The sequence below is a fragment of the Mobula hypostoma genome, chromosome 25 (assembly GCF_963921235.1).
Source record: "Mobula hypostoma chromosome 25, sMobHyp1.1, whole genome shotgun sequence".
In the NCBI taxonomy this organism is placed as follows: domain Eukaryota; kingdom Metazoa; phylum Chordata; class Chondrichthyes; order Myliobatiformes; family Myliobatidae; genus Mobula; species Mobula hypostoma.
The window spans coordinates 46,727,037-46,743,257 of record NC_086121.1 but is presented as its reverse complement, the minus strand read 5'-3'; the positions used below and the strand labels follow the sequence as shown (position 1 = coordinate 46,743,257).

Sequence of the window (16,221 nt, the reverse complement as noted above, 5' to 3'; positions counted from 1 at the left end):
CGGACTGCAAGAGAGGGAATATATTGAATGCCTACGAGGTGGCTTTTTATAGCATGAGCCTACTAGGGGAAAGGCTTTCTTAGATTGGGTATTGTGTAATAATCCAGATTTGATCAGTCAGCTTAATGTAAAGGAACCCTTAGGAGGCAATGATCATAATATGATTAAATTCATACTGCAGTTTGAGAGGGAGAAGCATAAGTCACATGCATCAGTATAACAATGGAATAAATGGAATTACAGAGGCATGAGAGAGGAGCTTGCCTAGGTGGATTGGAGGAGGATACTGGTGGGGATGATGGCAGAACAAAGGCGGCTGAAGTTTCTGGGAATAGTTCACAAGGCGCAGGATAGAGATGTCCCACAGAAGAAGTTGTTCTCATATGATAAGGCTAGGCAACCGTGGCTGACAGGGGATGTTAAGGACTGCATTAAAACCAAGGAAAGGGCACATAATATAGCAAAGTGAGTGGGTAGTTGGATGAAAAAGGCTAAAAGAAGGGAAAAGATGAAATATGAGAGCAAAATAGATGATGATATAAAGCAGGATATGAAAAGTTTTTCCGTTATATAAAGATAAAAGGGAGGTAGGAGTTGACCTCACCAGGAAAATGATCCTGGTGAGGTAGTAATGGGGGACAAAGAAATGACAGATGGAAATAAATAATGTTCCAGTCTTTAACATGGAAATCACTAGCAGTGTGCCAGAGGTCCTAGTGTCAGGGAGCAGGAGTGAGTGCCCATGTCTGAGTGTGGTGTGCTGCAACAGGGCTGTCTATGTGGGATGAGGTGCACCAGTGCTGACTGAGTGTGAACACACAACACCCTGCAGATGCTGGGGTCAAAGCAACACTCAAAACAGGCTGGAGGAACTCAGCAGGTCGGGCAGCATCCGTGGAAACGATCAGTCAATGTTTCGGGCCGGAACCCTTCGTCAGGACTGAAGAGGGAAGGGGCAGAGGCCCTATAAAGAAGGTGGGGGAGGGTGGGAAGGAGAAGGCTGGCAGGTTCCAGGTGAGAAACCAGTAAGAGGAAAGATAAAGGGGTGGGGGAGGGGAAGCAGGGAGGGGAAAGGCAGGAAAGGTGAAGAAGGAATAGGGGGAAACACAATGGGTAGTAGAAAGAGGCGGAACCATGAGGGAGGTGATGGGCAGCTGGGGGGGGTGGGGGGCAGAGTGAATTAGGGATAGGGGAAGGGAGGAGAATTCCATGTTCATACCAAGGGGCTGGAGACTACCTAGACGGTATATAAGGTGATGCTCCTCCAACCTGAGTTTCGCCTCATCATGGCAGTAGAGGAGGCCATGTATGGACATATCTGAATGGGAATGTGAAGCAGAATTAAAGTGGGTGGTAACTGGAAGATCCTGTCTGTTGTGGCGGACGGAGCGGAGGTGCTCGACGAAGCCGTCCCCCAATCTGCGTTCCGTTTCACTGACGTAGAGGCTGCAGCGGGAGCACCGGATGCAATAGATGACCCCAAAAGACTTACAAATGAAATGTTGCCTCACCTGGAAGGACTGTTTGGGGCCCTGAATGGTGGCAAGAGAGGAGGAGTAGGGACAGGTGTAGCACTTACGCTTGCAGGGATAAGTGCCAGGTGGGAGATCCGTGGGGGAGGGACGTGTGGATCAGGGAGTCGCGGAGGGAACGATCCCTGTGGAAGGCGGAGAGGGGTGGAGAGGGAAAGATGTGCTTAGTGGTGGGGTCCTGTTGAAGGTGGCAGAAGTTGCAGAGGATAATGCGCTGGATCCGAAGGCTGGTGGGGTGGTAGGTAAGGACAAGGGGAACTCAGTCCCTGTTGTGGTGGCAGGAGGATGGGGTGAGGGCTGAAGTGCAGGAAATGGAGGAGATGCGGGTGAGGGCATCATTGATTACCGTAGAAGGGAAACCACGAAAGAGGAGTGTCTGAGTAGGATGAGGTGCACCAGTGCTGTCTGAGTAGGATGAGGTGCACCAGTGCTGTCTGAGTGGGATGAGGTGCACCAGTGCTGACTGAGTGTGATGGGGTGCACCAGTGTTCTCTGAATGGGATGAGTGGAGATATGCTTGCCTTGTCTATATACTTCCTTCCAGAGAGGAATTTTGTGATTGGCCAGCAGATGGGACCTGGTACGTTACATTTGGAGAGTTTCTCTTGCAGACGCTTAGCAATGTGGCATGGAAGGTTGAATTGAAATAAACAAAGAGAATCCTGGCAAACAGCATGGAATCTCAAACCAGACCTATGACTCTCCATAACTGTTTTGAAACTATTAGAATTATGATCACAAAATCACAATGGAAATATGACCAATAGATGCAAAGTGATTAAGGAAATGTTTCTGAACACACTTGGCAATATACATCTCATCCAGCCCTTTCACAGTATGAGAGTCCCAGTCAATATTTAGAAAGTTAAAAGCACCTATCACAACCTTATTTTTCTTGCAACGGTCTGCTATCTACCTTTGATATTCCTTAGTTTCAACCTCAGTTGATGAGCCCTCCAGTCTGTCCTGTCTGAGCATTGCTATGACATTGTTCTTGACAAGTAATGCCAATCCTTCACCTTTAATGCTTCCTCTCTATCATGCCTAACAGAACCCCAAGAGACAGAGCTGCCAGTCCTGCCTCTCCTGCAACCAATTCTCATCAATATTTATAATCACATAATTCCATGTGCTGATCCATGCCCTAAGCTCAACTTCCTTACCTACAATACTCCTTACAGTGAAACAGACACACACAAAACATTAGTCCCTCTATGCTCAACATTTTGGTTCCTGTAAGCTTAACATTTACCGTACCTTCTCCACAACCACACCACTAGCTGCCCTGGTACTCTTGTTCCCATTCCCCAGCAAGTGTAGTTTAAACCACTGAAGCAGCACTATCAAGGGCATCAATCTCCTTCAAATTCAGGTGCAAACCATTGCTGCAAACCATTCCATTTGCACAGATCCCTGGATGAGAGCACAATGAAGCCTTTCAGAGAAGGGCAGGAGAAAAAGTTGGAGAAATCAGTGTTGATGTCATCAGTTGGAGCCGACAGTAGATTTTGTCAATGGCACACTCCGCAGTGTAGCGGGGTGGAGGAAAAGACTACTTCAGGTGATTGAGTGACAACGAAGCCTTTCCTCCTGCACCATCTCCTTAGCCACGTGTATTGCACTATTTCTAACCTCAGCATCACATTGCACCCATGTTATAGTCCTTACTGTGAGCCACCAGGGCACTGTCATAGCTGTATCGTACACAGAGTTGCATAGGGGCACTGAACACAGGCTAGTTCCATCGTTCTCTTCACTGCCTGCCCCTCACATTCTCCCCTCTCATCATCTCTCAACAATCTTTCCAGTCACAGTCTCATTGGCTACTTCTTCAAATGTTATCCTGTTAATTTCCCCCAGAGATCTATCCAGAGTGATACATCATGGAAATGCCCTTTGGCCCAACATGTCCATGTCAACTGAGCTGCTCCATCCGCCCAATTCTCCCTACCCTTATACTTCCCTAGAAGGCTTTTGAACGTGCTCAACTCAACGACTATTTCTGGCAGCTCATTCTCAAATATGCACCATCCTTGAGTGAGGAAACTGCCTCACTGTCCCTGTTAAATCTCCTGCCTCTGATTTTAAACCCGTGCCCCCTAGTTTTTGGCACCCTCTCCCTGGAAAATAAGACTACGTCCTTTCATCCTATGCCCTTCATGAACTTATATACCTCTATCAGATCACCCCCTATATCTCCTACAAGCTGTTTGCTAATCACAACCCACATACCTAGCTGGCTAAGATCCCCTTGTAGTTTATTATAGCTTTCTACACTACTTACAATACCACCAACTGTATTTTCCTATCATCTGCATACTAACATGCCTTGTACATTCTCATCCAAAGCGTTTCTATCAATTATGAACCCCTGTGGCACACGACTTAGACTCAGGCCTCCAGTCTGAGAAACACCCTTCAACCATCACCCACTGAGCCAATTATGAATCCAATCCATTTCTCCCCTGGATCCCATGCAATCTATGCTTCTGGATTAGCCTGCTGGGAAGGACCTTGTCAACAGCCTTGCTAAAGTCCATATAGACAACACCAATAGCTCTACCCTCATCTACTCCCTTAGTTATCTCCAGGAGATTTTTTTCAGACATGACTTCCCTTACAATGTGGTGCAGATTGTCCAAAATCAGATCGTCTCTCCAAATTTGGTCGATCCTAACTCACAGAATCTGTTCCAGCAATTGAACCACCACTGATGTCAGATTCACTGGCCTGTAGTTTCCCAGCTTGTTTTTGCTACCCTTTTGAAAAAAATGATACTATTTTCCTGCTGTTCTTTCTGCTGATTTCCTTAAAACTGTTCTTTGGATTTAAACCGCTCTGGCAAGAAAGTTTACTTTGGCACGACCCTATCATTAAACATGTTTACTTTCCCCCCTCCCATTCTCTGTAGGGATCACTCTCTCTGTGATTCCCTTTTCCATTTTTCCCAAACTCACTCCTGGCAGTCCCTCCCAGCTGCAAACAGAATGAGTACCACAACTACCCATTCACCTTCTCCCTCACCACCATTCAGGGCCCCAAACAGCCCTCCCAGGTGAGGCAACACTTCTTCTGCAAGTCTGTCTGGATCATCTTCTGCATCCAGTGCTCCCAGTGTGGCCTCCTCTACATTGGTGAGACCTGACATAGATTGGCTGACTGCTTTGTTGAGCACCTTCAGTCCATCTGCAACTTGCAGAATTTCATGGTGACTAACTATTATAATTCCAATCCCATTCCCATTCTGACATGTCAATGCATGGCTTTCTCTACTAACACAATGAGGCCACTCTCAGGATGGAGGGTCATTACTCATATTTCTATTCCGTCTGTGTAGCTCCCAATCTGACAACATAAACATCGATTTCTTTAACTTCTGCTAGTTTATCCCCCTCTCCCCACCTGCTTCCATTTCTTCCACGGTCCGCTCTCCATCTCCTATCAGACTCCTTCTGCAGATCTTTACCTTTCTCACCTACCACTTCCCAGCTTCTCACTTCATTCCCTCCCCCACCCCCATGCACCTACGTACCTAACCCCCCCCCACCCCCGGCTAGTTTCACCAATCACCTTCTAGCCTCCCACTACCTCCTTATTCTGGCATCTTCCCCCTTCCTTTCCAGTCTTGACGAAGGGTCTCAGCCCAAAATGTTCCTCTCCACATATGCTGCCTGACCTGATGTTTTAGTGTGTTATTCTGGATTTCCAGCATCTGCAGAATCTCTTGTGCTCTATTTACTCTGCTTACAATTTTATACATCTCAGTAATTAACCCCTTCAACCTCTTTTCCAAGGAAAACACACATCATTACCATTTTCTACTTCTTGCAATGTCCTCCTAACTCTGCTGCCTCAGTCCCAGTGTTGAGTTGAGGCCTCCATCGTTCAGGGCTGACAATGGATGTTGCATCGCAATAGTCTAGATACACAAGGCAGGGCAGCGTGACATGGAGAGCAAGCTTCCATCCCCCCATCTCCACACACCTGAGGAACTCAAAAGAATGGCAGGGAATGACAGATACAGTTTGGCATCAGAAGCTTCACAGGAGTTACCAGCCTGCCTTAGGGACTCTAGCTTTGGATTTTTCTCTCTGGGTTTACTCCTGAAGCTTTCCTCATGAGTGGGTGTAGCTGCAAGGCAACAGAGGTTTGAGATCAGAGCTTTTCTTCTTCTAGATGAGCTGCCAGCCACAGCTGACTAGTCCCACCTGCCTGAAGCGACTGGTTTTAAGGTGCCAGTGACCCGCCTTTTCCCCTTCTCCTGTCGGTAGAAATGGTTCCACCAGACTTAGTAGCTAAGCCACACATAGAGGCCAGGAGCTCGACTTGGTTGTCAGAGGTAATTTGAGGTTCATGCCATTGTGAACACTTAATAGGTAGTGGGAGCTTGTCCCCTCCACCCCCCTGGCTATAACATCCTTAAGGAACCCAGTGTACACAGCTACAGAAGTAATAACCAAGATGCTCAGGAACTGTGGCGTCTTTTTTTTTTGCCCAAAATTCTGTCCACACTTTGTGGAACTGCAAGGGTTCAGATGTCTTGGAGAATCTCTGTACTAAATTGGCATTAGTTATATGAGCCTTGAATTAGACAGTCAGAGAGAAACCAGATGAAGCCAAACACATAGCAAGAAACATTGCAGTCTGGCTGATTCATGAATTGTTCTCCATTTCTTCCTCTTCTTCTTCTGACTTTTAATGGCAGTTAGCAGTTGAACTTAAAGATGGACTGGTGTGGAATGTAAAGAATTGGGAAATAAAACCCCTACTAGTTCTTTAACAAATGAAAACTACATTACCCCCAAAAGCCCTACATATTGTAAATAATTAAAGACAATATTGTGAATTAAATTAAAGCCACTTCCATAACTTAGTAAAGTTTTCAAATAAAAACTATCAACCCCCGAAGATAGTAGCGAAGCCTGCATTTGATTTCTTTCAACCTTATATGCTTCACACTGTAATAAAATGTGTTCAACTGTTTAACGATGACAAAACCTACACACCCCAGTGATGTTTTACAAAATATACGGAATAATTAAGCATAGTACGCCTTATTCTCAGTTGAGTCAAAATAATTCCTTCCCTTCTTGTTTTACCCTCTTCTCTCATCAACCCAACAGTTTGATGTTCTCTGTAAGTGTGTCTCCCCTTCTGCCCATTATCCCACTGGTCTTGCCATAATCCCCGAATCCTTAACCCCAGCCTTAGCTTCTGATTTGCTAAGTGGAAGGTCTATATCCACAGATGAACTTTTAACAGCCTTTTTGGCCGAACAATCAACCCGCTCATTCCCCTCAACATCTCTACGTGCAAAGACCAATAAGAAGAAGACATATAAATCCATACTTTGAATATGAAATAAAGTTTGAAGAGCTTCCAGCAGTAAATCTGACCTACGGCTAGCATGTCCTGTTTTAAGACTAGTTAAAACTGAAAAAGAATCTGAACAGATTACAACTGCAAGGACAAATTTCCTCCACCCACTTTAAACCCAAAGTGAAGGCAATCAGTTCTGCTGTATATACTGATAAACAGCGAGTAAGGTATTCCTTTATTGTTACCTGTAAGTCAGGCACAAAAATACAGGCACACCAACCTTCCCTGGAAAATTATCTTTTGATCCATCAGTAAAAATGGTTAACATATCACAATAATTTTCCTTAACATATTGATGAAACAACAGACTCTCAGGCATATCAGGGCCTTGGACTTCATTAAGTTATGCAACCTAAAATCAACTAAAGTCTTTGGAAAAAACCAAGGCAGGGTTACCAAGAAAACTACAGTGGGACATGTTGTATAATCCAGCAAACCCATATTCCTAGCATGATAAGAACCCAGTCACCCAAAACTAAAAACTCTTCTTGTGTTGTTCCCAACAATCTACCAACACACTTTCAACAGGGTGATTATTTTTCTGTCCCCTCAAATTAATCCAGTATGTTGACATCAACTTCAGCCTCCACAACTGTAACAAGAGACTGCACCATAACACAGTCTTACAGCCTGAGCTTGGATCACATCCAATCATTTTAAATTTGAAGATGAAGCTGATCCAAAAGCAAAACAGCCATAATCAAGTACAGAACTATTAAACAAATATAAATGGTCAACAAAGATTTTCCTGTAGCACCCCAAGAATACCCACATAGACACCTGAGGATATTTAAAGCTCTTTATACTTAACAGTTATTTTACTGATATGGTGATTCAATGTCAGCTTATTGTCCAGCCACATACTGAGAAATTTTACCACTGACACTTCTTCAAGAGTTTGACCAATTAATTTTAAATCAAGTGCAGGTCCATTGATCTTCTTTGTAAAACACATAATGTGTTGTAGCTACTGAAAGCTTAAAACTCCATCTATTCTTTAAAGACATGGAGAAGCTTTGTATCTCGAAAACCGTGACATAATTCATTTCTATGGCTCGAGTCTGGACTTTTTTATTGCATGGCTGTATCATATTAGCACGTTTATGTGCTTGCTAATTTGTACGTGCTGTGTGTGCTTTTTGTGGTATATGATGGTTGATACTGTGTTTTGCACCTTGGACCCGAAGTAACACTGTCTCGTTTGGCTATATTCATAATGTATAGTTAAATGACAATTAAACTTGAATTGAATTGATTTTCATGCTATGATTTTTGATAATTGTGCAGTAAGTTCTTTCACCTCTTGAGGTTTCTTGATCTCATCCAACTTTAGACAATACAACATGGAATCCAGCTGTATTACGCTGATGCTGCTGTTGGTACTGCTGGGATTGTTGGTATCTAGTTCAGAAACAAATTCAGGAATTCCTGGGATACCTGGGTCTCATGGAGTACCAGGAATGCCTGGCAGAGATGGCAGAGATGGTCCAAAAGGAGCAAAAGGAGAACCAGGTAAAATGTGAAATAATGAAACCTCTCTGGGTTGGGTATGTCATTACAGAGAATTCATCCCATGAGTCCCTTCCAATGGTCGGAGTTGATCATTGATGTTGCGTCCCAGTCTATAGAATATGATACACCAGCCAGGGTACTATGACATGGAGAGCAAGCTGTTGTCCATTTAGCAGGCTCCCCACCTCCATGCAGCAGATGAACCAAAACAAGCAGCAGAAACCATTACAGTTTGGCATCAGCAACATCAAGAGAGTTGTTGCTCAATGTAAGGACTCTAACTCCAGAATTTTCTTCAGGGTTTACTCCTGAAACCTTCCCTATGAGAGGGTATAACAGCAAAGCAGTGGAGGTTTGAGATTGGAGCATTCCTCCTCTTAAATGAGCTGTCAACCACAGTTGATGAGGTTTTAAGCAACTGGTTTTAAGACACTAGTAAACTGTCTCTGCCACTTCTCCCATCAATAGAAATGGTTCTGCTGGGCTGCACGTGAGGGCCAGGAGCTGAACTTGGTTGTCAGAGGCTAATTGAGATGCAACCATTGGGAGCATTTAACAGGTAGTGGGAGTTTAACCCAACCACCACACTGCCCCACACCAGCTATAACAACCTTAAGGATCCACATAAAACACAGCAGGAGAGAGATGGAGCTCACATCATATGCTGTAAAATTACAAACACAGGTTTACATCTGTGTCTTTGTTCACGTACATGAAAATTCACCTTACTCTCCAGGACCACCAGCACCATCCTGATGTCAGTATTTACATGCTTCAATGATGTAGAGAGGGGAAAAGTGAAAACTTCACAAACACCACCACACAGCACATACCCAATATCCCAGAACTCACACAATTCAAAATACATACAACCAACATCCTCACTCAGCACCCCAGACCTACACATCACACCTTGCACCTCCCACCTCATAACTCACAACTAAAACCCCATACCTCAAATCTCACAGCTCACACCTCATACCTCACACCTGACACCACACAACTCACAAATAATACCTCACACTTCACACCTCATAACTCATACCTCACACCTCATAACTCACACCTAAAATCCCATACCTCAAAGCTCATAACTCATATCTAAAACCCCATACCTCAAACCTCACAGCTAATACCTCATACCTCACACCTGACATCCCACAACTCACACTTCACACCTCATAATTCAAAGCTCGTAACTCAAACCTCACACCTCATAACTCACACCTAAAATCTCATACCTCAAACTTCACACCTCATACCTCACACCTGACACCACACAACTCACACCTCACAGCCAAAACCCCAAACCTCAAACCTCATAATACACACCTCACACCTTACAATCCACAGCCTCAACTTCCACACCCACCCCACACACTGACATTTTCACAAACACACCGCACGTTAACCAAACTACATGCACACCCCACACTGACCAATCTATACTCAAATCCCACGCTGACCAAACCACAGACTGACTAATCCACACCCACACTCCATACTGTCCAATCCACACCCACTCCATACTGTCCAAACCACAGCCATACCCCGCACTAACCAAACTAACCCACACCCCACACTGACTATCCCAACACCCACCCCACACTGACCAAACCACAGCCACACCCCAAACTGTCCAAACCACAGCCACACCCCACACTGACCAATCCACACCCACACCCCACACTGACTATCCCAGCACCCTTACCACACACTGACCAAACCACAGCCACACCACACACTGTCCAAACCGCAGCCACACCCCGCACTAACCAAAGCAACCCACACCCCACACTGACTATCCCAGCACCCTTACCACACACTGTCCAAACCATAGCCACACCCCACACTGACCAAACCACAGCCACACCCCACACTGACTATCCCAACACCCACACCACACACTGTCCAATTCCCACCCACACCCCACACTAACCAAACCAACCCACACCCTACACTGACCATACCACAGCCACACCACACACTGTCCAAACTACAGCCACACCACACACTGTCCAATTCCTACTCACACCCCACCCTGACCAAACCAACCCATACCCCACACTGACTACCCAACACCCACATCCCATACTGACCAAACCACAGCCACACCACACACTGACCAAACTATACCCACACCCCACACTGACCAATTCCCACCCACACCCCACACTGACCAAACTACACCCACAACCCACACTGTCCAAACCACACCCACACCCCACACTGACCAAATCACATCCACACCCCACTGACCAAACCATGCTCCACATCCCACTGTCGAATCCATACCCACACCCCACACTGACCAATCAACACCCACATCCCATACTGACCAAACCACAGCCATACCACACACTAACCAAACTATACCCACACACTACACTGTCCAATCCACAACCACACCCCATACTGATCAATCCATACCTACCCCCCACACTCACCAATTCACACCAAGAGCCACAACCCAAACTGTCCAACCCACACCTCACACTGATCAAACCACAACCACACCCCTCACTGACAAATTCACAAACACACCCCGCACTAACTAAACCACACGCACAATCCACACTGACCAATTCGTACACACACCCCACTGACCAAACCACAACCACAACCCACACTGACCAATTCGTACACACACCCCACTGACCAAACCACAACCACACCCCATACTGACCAATGCACAGTACATACTCCACACTGTCCATCTCACACCCACACCCCACACTGTCCAATCCACACCCACATCCCACACTGACCAAACCATACCCATACCCTTTGCCTACACTTCACACCCATTCTCAACACATCCCACATTCATACTGCTTCCCTCGCACTGCACGACCTACTGTATATACTCCCCACAATAAAATCATCACACTCCACACCCCAACATCACAATCTCCACTTTCTTCCCCATCCTCAATGCTGCACAGCCCACTCCCTATACCTCACACATATATTCCATAGCACAAGCACACTCACACACACATACATATGTACATGTAATAAAAATCTGAATCTGATTCTGAATTTTAGAGACCTGAAACAGTCTGTTCAGTCCAGGCAACAAAGATGCAGAGATCAGAATTTCCTAGCTTTCTGAAGCTGCAATTATCAACTTACACATGTATTTTTATTAGATTTCCAACATCCCAGTCGTTCTGGAGTAGACAAATGTACCTGGAATATTAATATCAATTTATTTCAATGTCTGGAGTGGACAGTCCCAGATTAATCCGCATATAATTCCTGGTCCTGGTTTTTCTCATGTCAGTCACTCTTGTCACCACTACGTAAGTTGAAACAATTCTTCAAAGTTACTGTTCAACTCTCAGGATTTTTTTTCCCACAGATACTCTATTCAACAGTGCCACAGAGATCAGACCAGATTCCATACCCTCCATTCCTTGGGAATGCCGTCTGGCCTTCAGCATTTCTAAAACAGGAACAAGATCTGATTGGACATGCTACAAACGTCCCCAATGCAGCGCAGCCACACTTACTGTCATTCAGCCATGGGCCCTGTTCTGCTGCTGTAGACTCCCTTCCTTTCTCACTATTTTTTTATCTTTTACTGTTAGCACAGGGTGACCTGAGCTTCATTCCAACCAGGCTTTAAACAAGTCTGGTGCTAAAGCACTGCAGAAGCACCAGGTGGGAAGACATTGAACTGTGTGGCCCCCAATTACTCAGGTCAATTTGATTTTAATAAAATATTAGCACCAAAGCATAACTGAACTGATCTGCATGCTTGAAAATTTCCTGCTGGTCAGATCCACAGAGCCATACTGCATGAAAACAGACTCTTCGTCTCATCAGCACCAAACATCATAATAATCCTAGAGATGGACACTAATCCACAGTCTTTTAAATGGTCACTTAGATACTTCTTCAGTGTTGTCAGTGACTGTTTCCACTCCTCTCTTTGGCAACATGTTCCAGGGTTAAACCATTCTCTGGGTGAAAACGAAACCCCTCTGACCCTCTCACAATCTCTTATTCCTGATCCTAAATCAATTCCCTTTTATTTCACCCATCTCTAAGTCCTCTCTTAACCTGCTCTACTGCAAGGAAAACAAACCTAGCCTCTCCAGCCCCCTCCTCATAACTGAAACACTTCATGCCAGGCAACATCCTTTGCACCCTCACCAGCACTAATCTAGGTTCACTTTAGTGTGGTGATAATACTGTACACAGCTGAGGTCTGACCAAAGTTTCACAAATTTGGAGCAGAGTCTCGCTGCTCTTGTATTCAATGCCTGACCAAGGACAGTGATGATCCCATGTGCCTTATAAACCAAACTACCTGCCTGCGATGAAACCTTCAGTACTCCCTATGGCCTTGCCGTTCACGAGGTGTGTTGCAGTCTGCCATGGTGAAAAACTGTCTGCCATCTCTTAGCCCATCTCACCAACACATCACTGTCAAAGTGCTGCCCACCCTCCACAACATTTGTGTCATCTGCAAAGTTACTGATGAGCTCTCCAACAGCCTGAGCCAAATCATCCACGTACATCATATATACAAGGGTCCTGCACTTGTTGATTGATCTAGGTTTCCCCAGAAGGACAGACACAATCAGCACCAGGCCACAGATATTAAGGCTCCCTTACATAGAAGCAACATGCTTGAGATCTGTTTTGTCATTGGTTAAGGATTACTCCTGCCTGTGTGGCTGGGAGTTCCTGTGAGTGAAATATATTTGACTAGAGCCCTCCCTCAGTTTCCCTCTGCCCAACACCGTTCATGCCATTTCCATCACCTTTTGTCTGTCAAACACTCTTCCCCCTGACTCTTGCCACTAACTCCTCACCTAACTTTTCCACATTAACTGGTTGTTTGAACCTTACCACACAACCATTTGTCCTAATTCCTCCCAGTGACATACCCAAACTCAGGGGGGTAGTCAGGACTTTACCCATTTCCTGACATCCCAGAGCACTCTCACCTCAGATACTGATACATGACTTGTCTCATGTCCTTTGTAAAGGAGATGGTGCAATAAAAGTCTTTGATCCTGTTCTATAGGTCATTTAGGGTCATGTATGTTTTGGAATTACAAAACAGAAGACCCTTAGAACATAGAACAATAGAGCACAGCACAAGAATAGGCCCTTTGGCGACCATGCTTATGCTGGCCGTGATGTAAATTTAAACTGTACATGGTCCCTATCCCGCCACAATCCCATCCATGATCCTGTCTAAATGGCTCTTAAACATTGCTTCCACCACCACATCCGGTAGCACATTTCAAACACCCACCAATCTCCATGTAAAAAACTTGCAAAAGTATCTCTTTCGAACTTTACTCCTCCCACCTTAAAATGATGGCACTATAACAGAATCCTCACTGCCTATCAAACATTCATCACAACTTTACAAGTGTTATTCAGTACCTGGGTGAGTCCTTGACCATCAGAAGAAAGGTTTATATTTATGTAATATCTCATTACATGGCAAAATAATCTCAGAACATATCACATAATCGAACTGGACTGCACTTCTCAAAAATAAACTTGATCTATTTTCTGGAAAGGGCTCCCAGGTTCGGTAAATGCTCGTGGTGAATATGGTGAGAAAGGTAACCAAGGAATGCCAGGCCCAATCGGGAAAAGAGGACGGAGAGGACCAGGTGGTGACAGCGGAGATCCTGGTACAGTTGGAGAGAAAGGGGAGAAGGGAAGATCAGGAGATCATAAGAGCACATTGAAATCGGCCTTCTCCGCTAAAAGAGGTGGGCATGAATACCCACCTCGAGATTCCCCCATCAGGTTCACTAGAGTCATCTCCAATGACCAAGGCCACTATGATAGCAGCACAGGAGTGTTCACCTGTAACATAACGGGCCATTATTACTTTGTTTTCCATGCTAGTTCAGATAACGACTTGTGCATGATAATGAAGATGAATGGATTGAATAAAGCTGCCTTCTGCAGTCACGGGGAATTTGAACAGGTCAGTTCAGGAGGCATTGTCCTTCATTTGTTAACCAATGACAAGGTCTGGCTCGAAGCAACAGATTACAATGCCTTGGTAGGGAAAGAAAATCATGACAGTGTCTTCAGTGGGTTCCTTCTCTTTCCAGACTAAGAATTCAAAGACTGAAGTGAAATCTTTGACCAAATGCTCTGTTGAAAATTATAATGGGTTGTCTTTGCCACATAAAACAGCTGACTATTAAAACTGACCTTTCTTCTCTCGTTTGTGCCTTGTCATTTGACGTGCCACAACTGAGTGTATCAGGTGAACTAACTGTGCTTTGGAACCATGTAAATTTCCTGCAAAAGTACAGATTAGTCCTGATTCAATATTTCATTGTTGGACACAGATACGTCACTGGGTGTAGTAGACATATGGGCATTTCTTCCTTACCCTCATTAAATTAGGTATAATTAATCACTAGTTTGACATAACCTGAAAACATTCAGCCACATTCAGCCTCAGCCCATATCCATTTAGGCATCTCTGTCCTTCTTATTGCCAGAGCACAAGCTGCTATAAGTCTACTCCTATTGCAGTGATTTTTTTCAGGCCCCATATTTTCCTGGAATCAAATTACATCTCTCAAAAATATTAATAATCTCCCTTTGTTATCCTCCAGTACTAAAACATTTATTTTTGAAAGATTATATCGCACACCATATAAAATCTTTTGTTATGTAAAATCTTGCTTATTTCAATATTTAAGTTTGAAGGATCAAAGTATGTCTGACAGTCTAGTTCTCACAAAAAGGTGTTATCTCTCTTACTGTAGTTTCAATGCTTAGTACCAAAATCTCTTTCTGTGTATGTAATGTGCAAGAAGGTATTACTAAACTGTTGGAACAAATGTTCAATAAAAAAGTTCTTCAACTGAAGATTTTGTTCATTGCCTGATTTTTCTGGTTCCAGTTCACAACCACTTTTGAGATGCCAGGTTCAGTCCATTAGTTAACAATGAAGTGAGTCCATAAGATGAAAACCAGTTACCAGCAAGGATTACTCAGTCTCAAACTACAAACCAGCAATTATATGTGTATATGATTGAGTATCACACTCGACCTTATGGAGAAGTGAAATCATTAGTGCAATCATTCCCTAATGTGCATCATGTTCACCACAGAGTATTCAGTAACAGCCTGATAGGGCAAAACATATGAATATTCAGTCAATCGGCAATTATCTCCAAAAGCAATGAAGACATATATCTTACATTTCCAAATATCAGAGATATGGACACAAGAAAATCTTAAGTTTCTGCACTCCCTATTCCAGCTGAAGCAGTGGAGGCCTATATCTTCAAAACCAGAGGTACAATGGCATTGATAGAAAGCAAAGAAGGTAGCATTGGCATTGCAATGTTCTGCACGGGGAAGCCTTGACCTGAGTACCGTTACGGGAAGCTGGGAGGGACAGCTGGGTCTGTTGGTTGAGTCAAGTGAAGGAAAGTATCCAGACTGCTGCAAGCTTTCATTAAAAATGCTGAAGTGCAGGAGAGAAGGGAATCTTGAAAAAGCACTGGAAGGTGATGAACGTCATGGACACAGAAATTGAAGTAGAACAATTCAAAAAGCTCTCCCCCAATGTCTGTTCCACCTTTCAGTTCAACCCTTGTCACCTTTCACCCCACATAACGCTTTGCCCAGAAAAGGCTTTGAATATACTCAGTAACTGAGCAAACGTAATCCCACAGTAAAAAATTCCTATTACCCTCTATACAAAGAAATCTCCCCTCACCTCAGCCATAAAAGACTGGCCTTTCCACTGAGCATCTGCCCCTGACCTGGTCTCTCCTGCCAGAGCAAC

The 16,221-nt window shown here is 44.5% G+C and overlaps 1 protein-coding gene across 1 annotated transcript in view; it reads left to right on the top strand.

Moving 5' to 3' along the window:
- Positions 1–15,286, top strand: part of LOC134337999 (complement C1q subcomponent subunit C-like) — a 28,117-nt gene extending 12,831 nt beyond the window's left edge. The window contains exons 2-3 of the mRNA XM_063033482.1: positions 8,245–8,423; positions 13,973–15,286. Coding sequence (XP_062889552.1) covers positions 8,255–8,423; positions 13,973–14,526 — 723 coding nt within the window. The 5' untranslated portion in view covers positions 8,245–8,254 and the 3' untranslated portion in view covers positions 14,527–15,286. The remainder of the gene's footprint in view (positions 1–8,244; positions 8,424–13,972) is intronic.
- Positions 15,287–16,221: the final 935 nt, after the last annotated feature.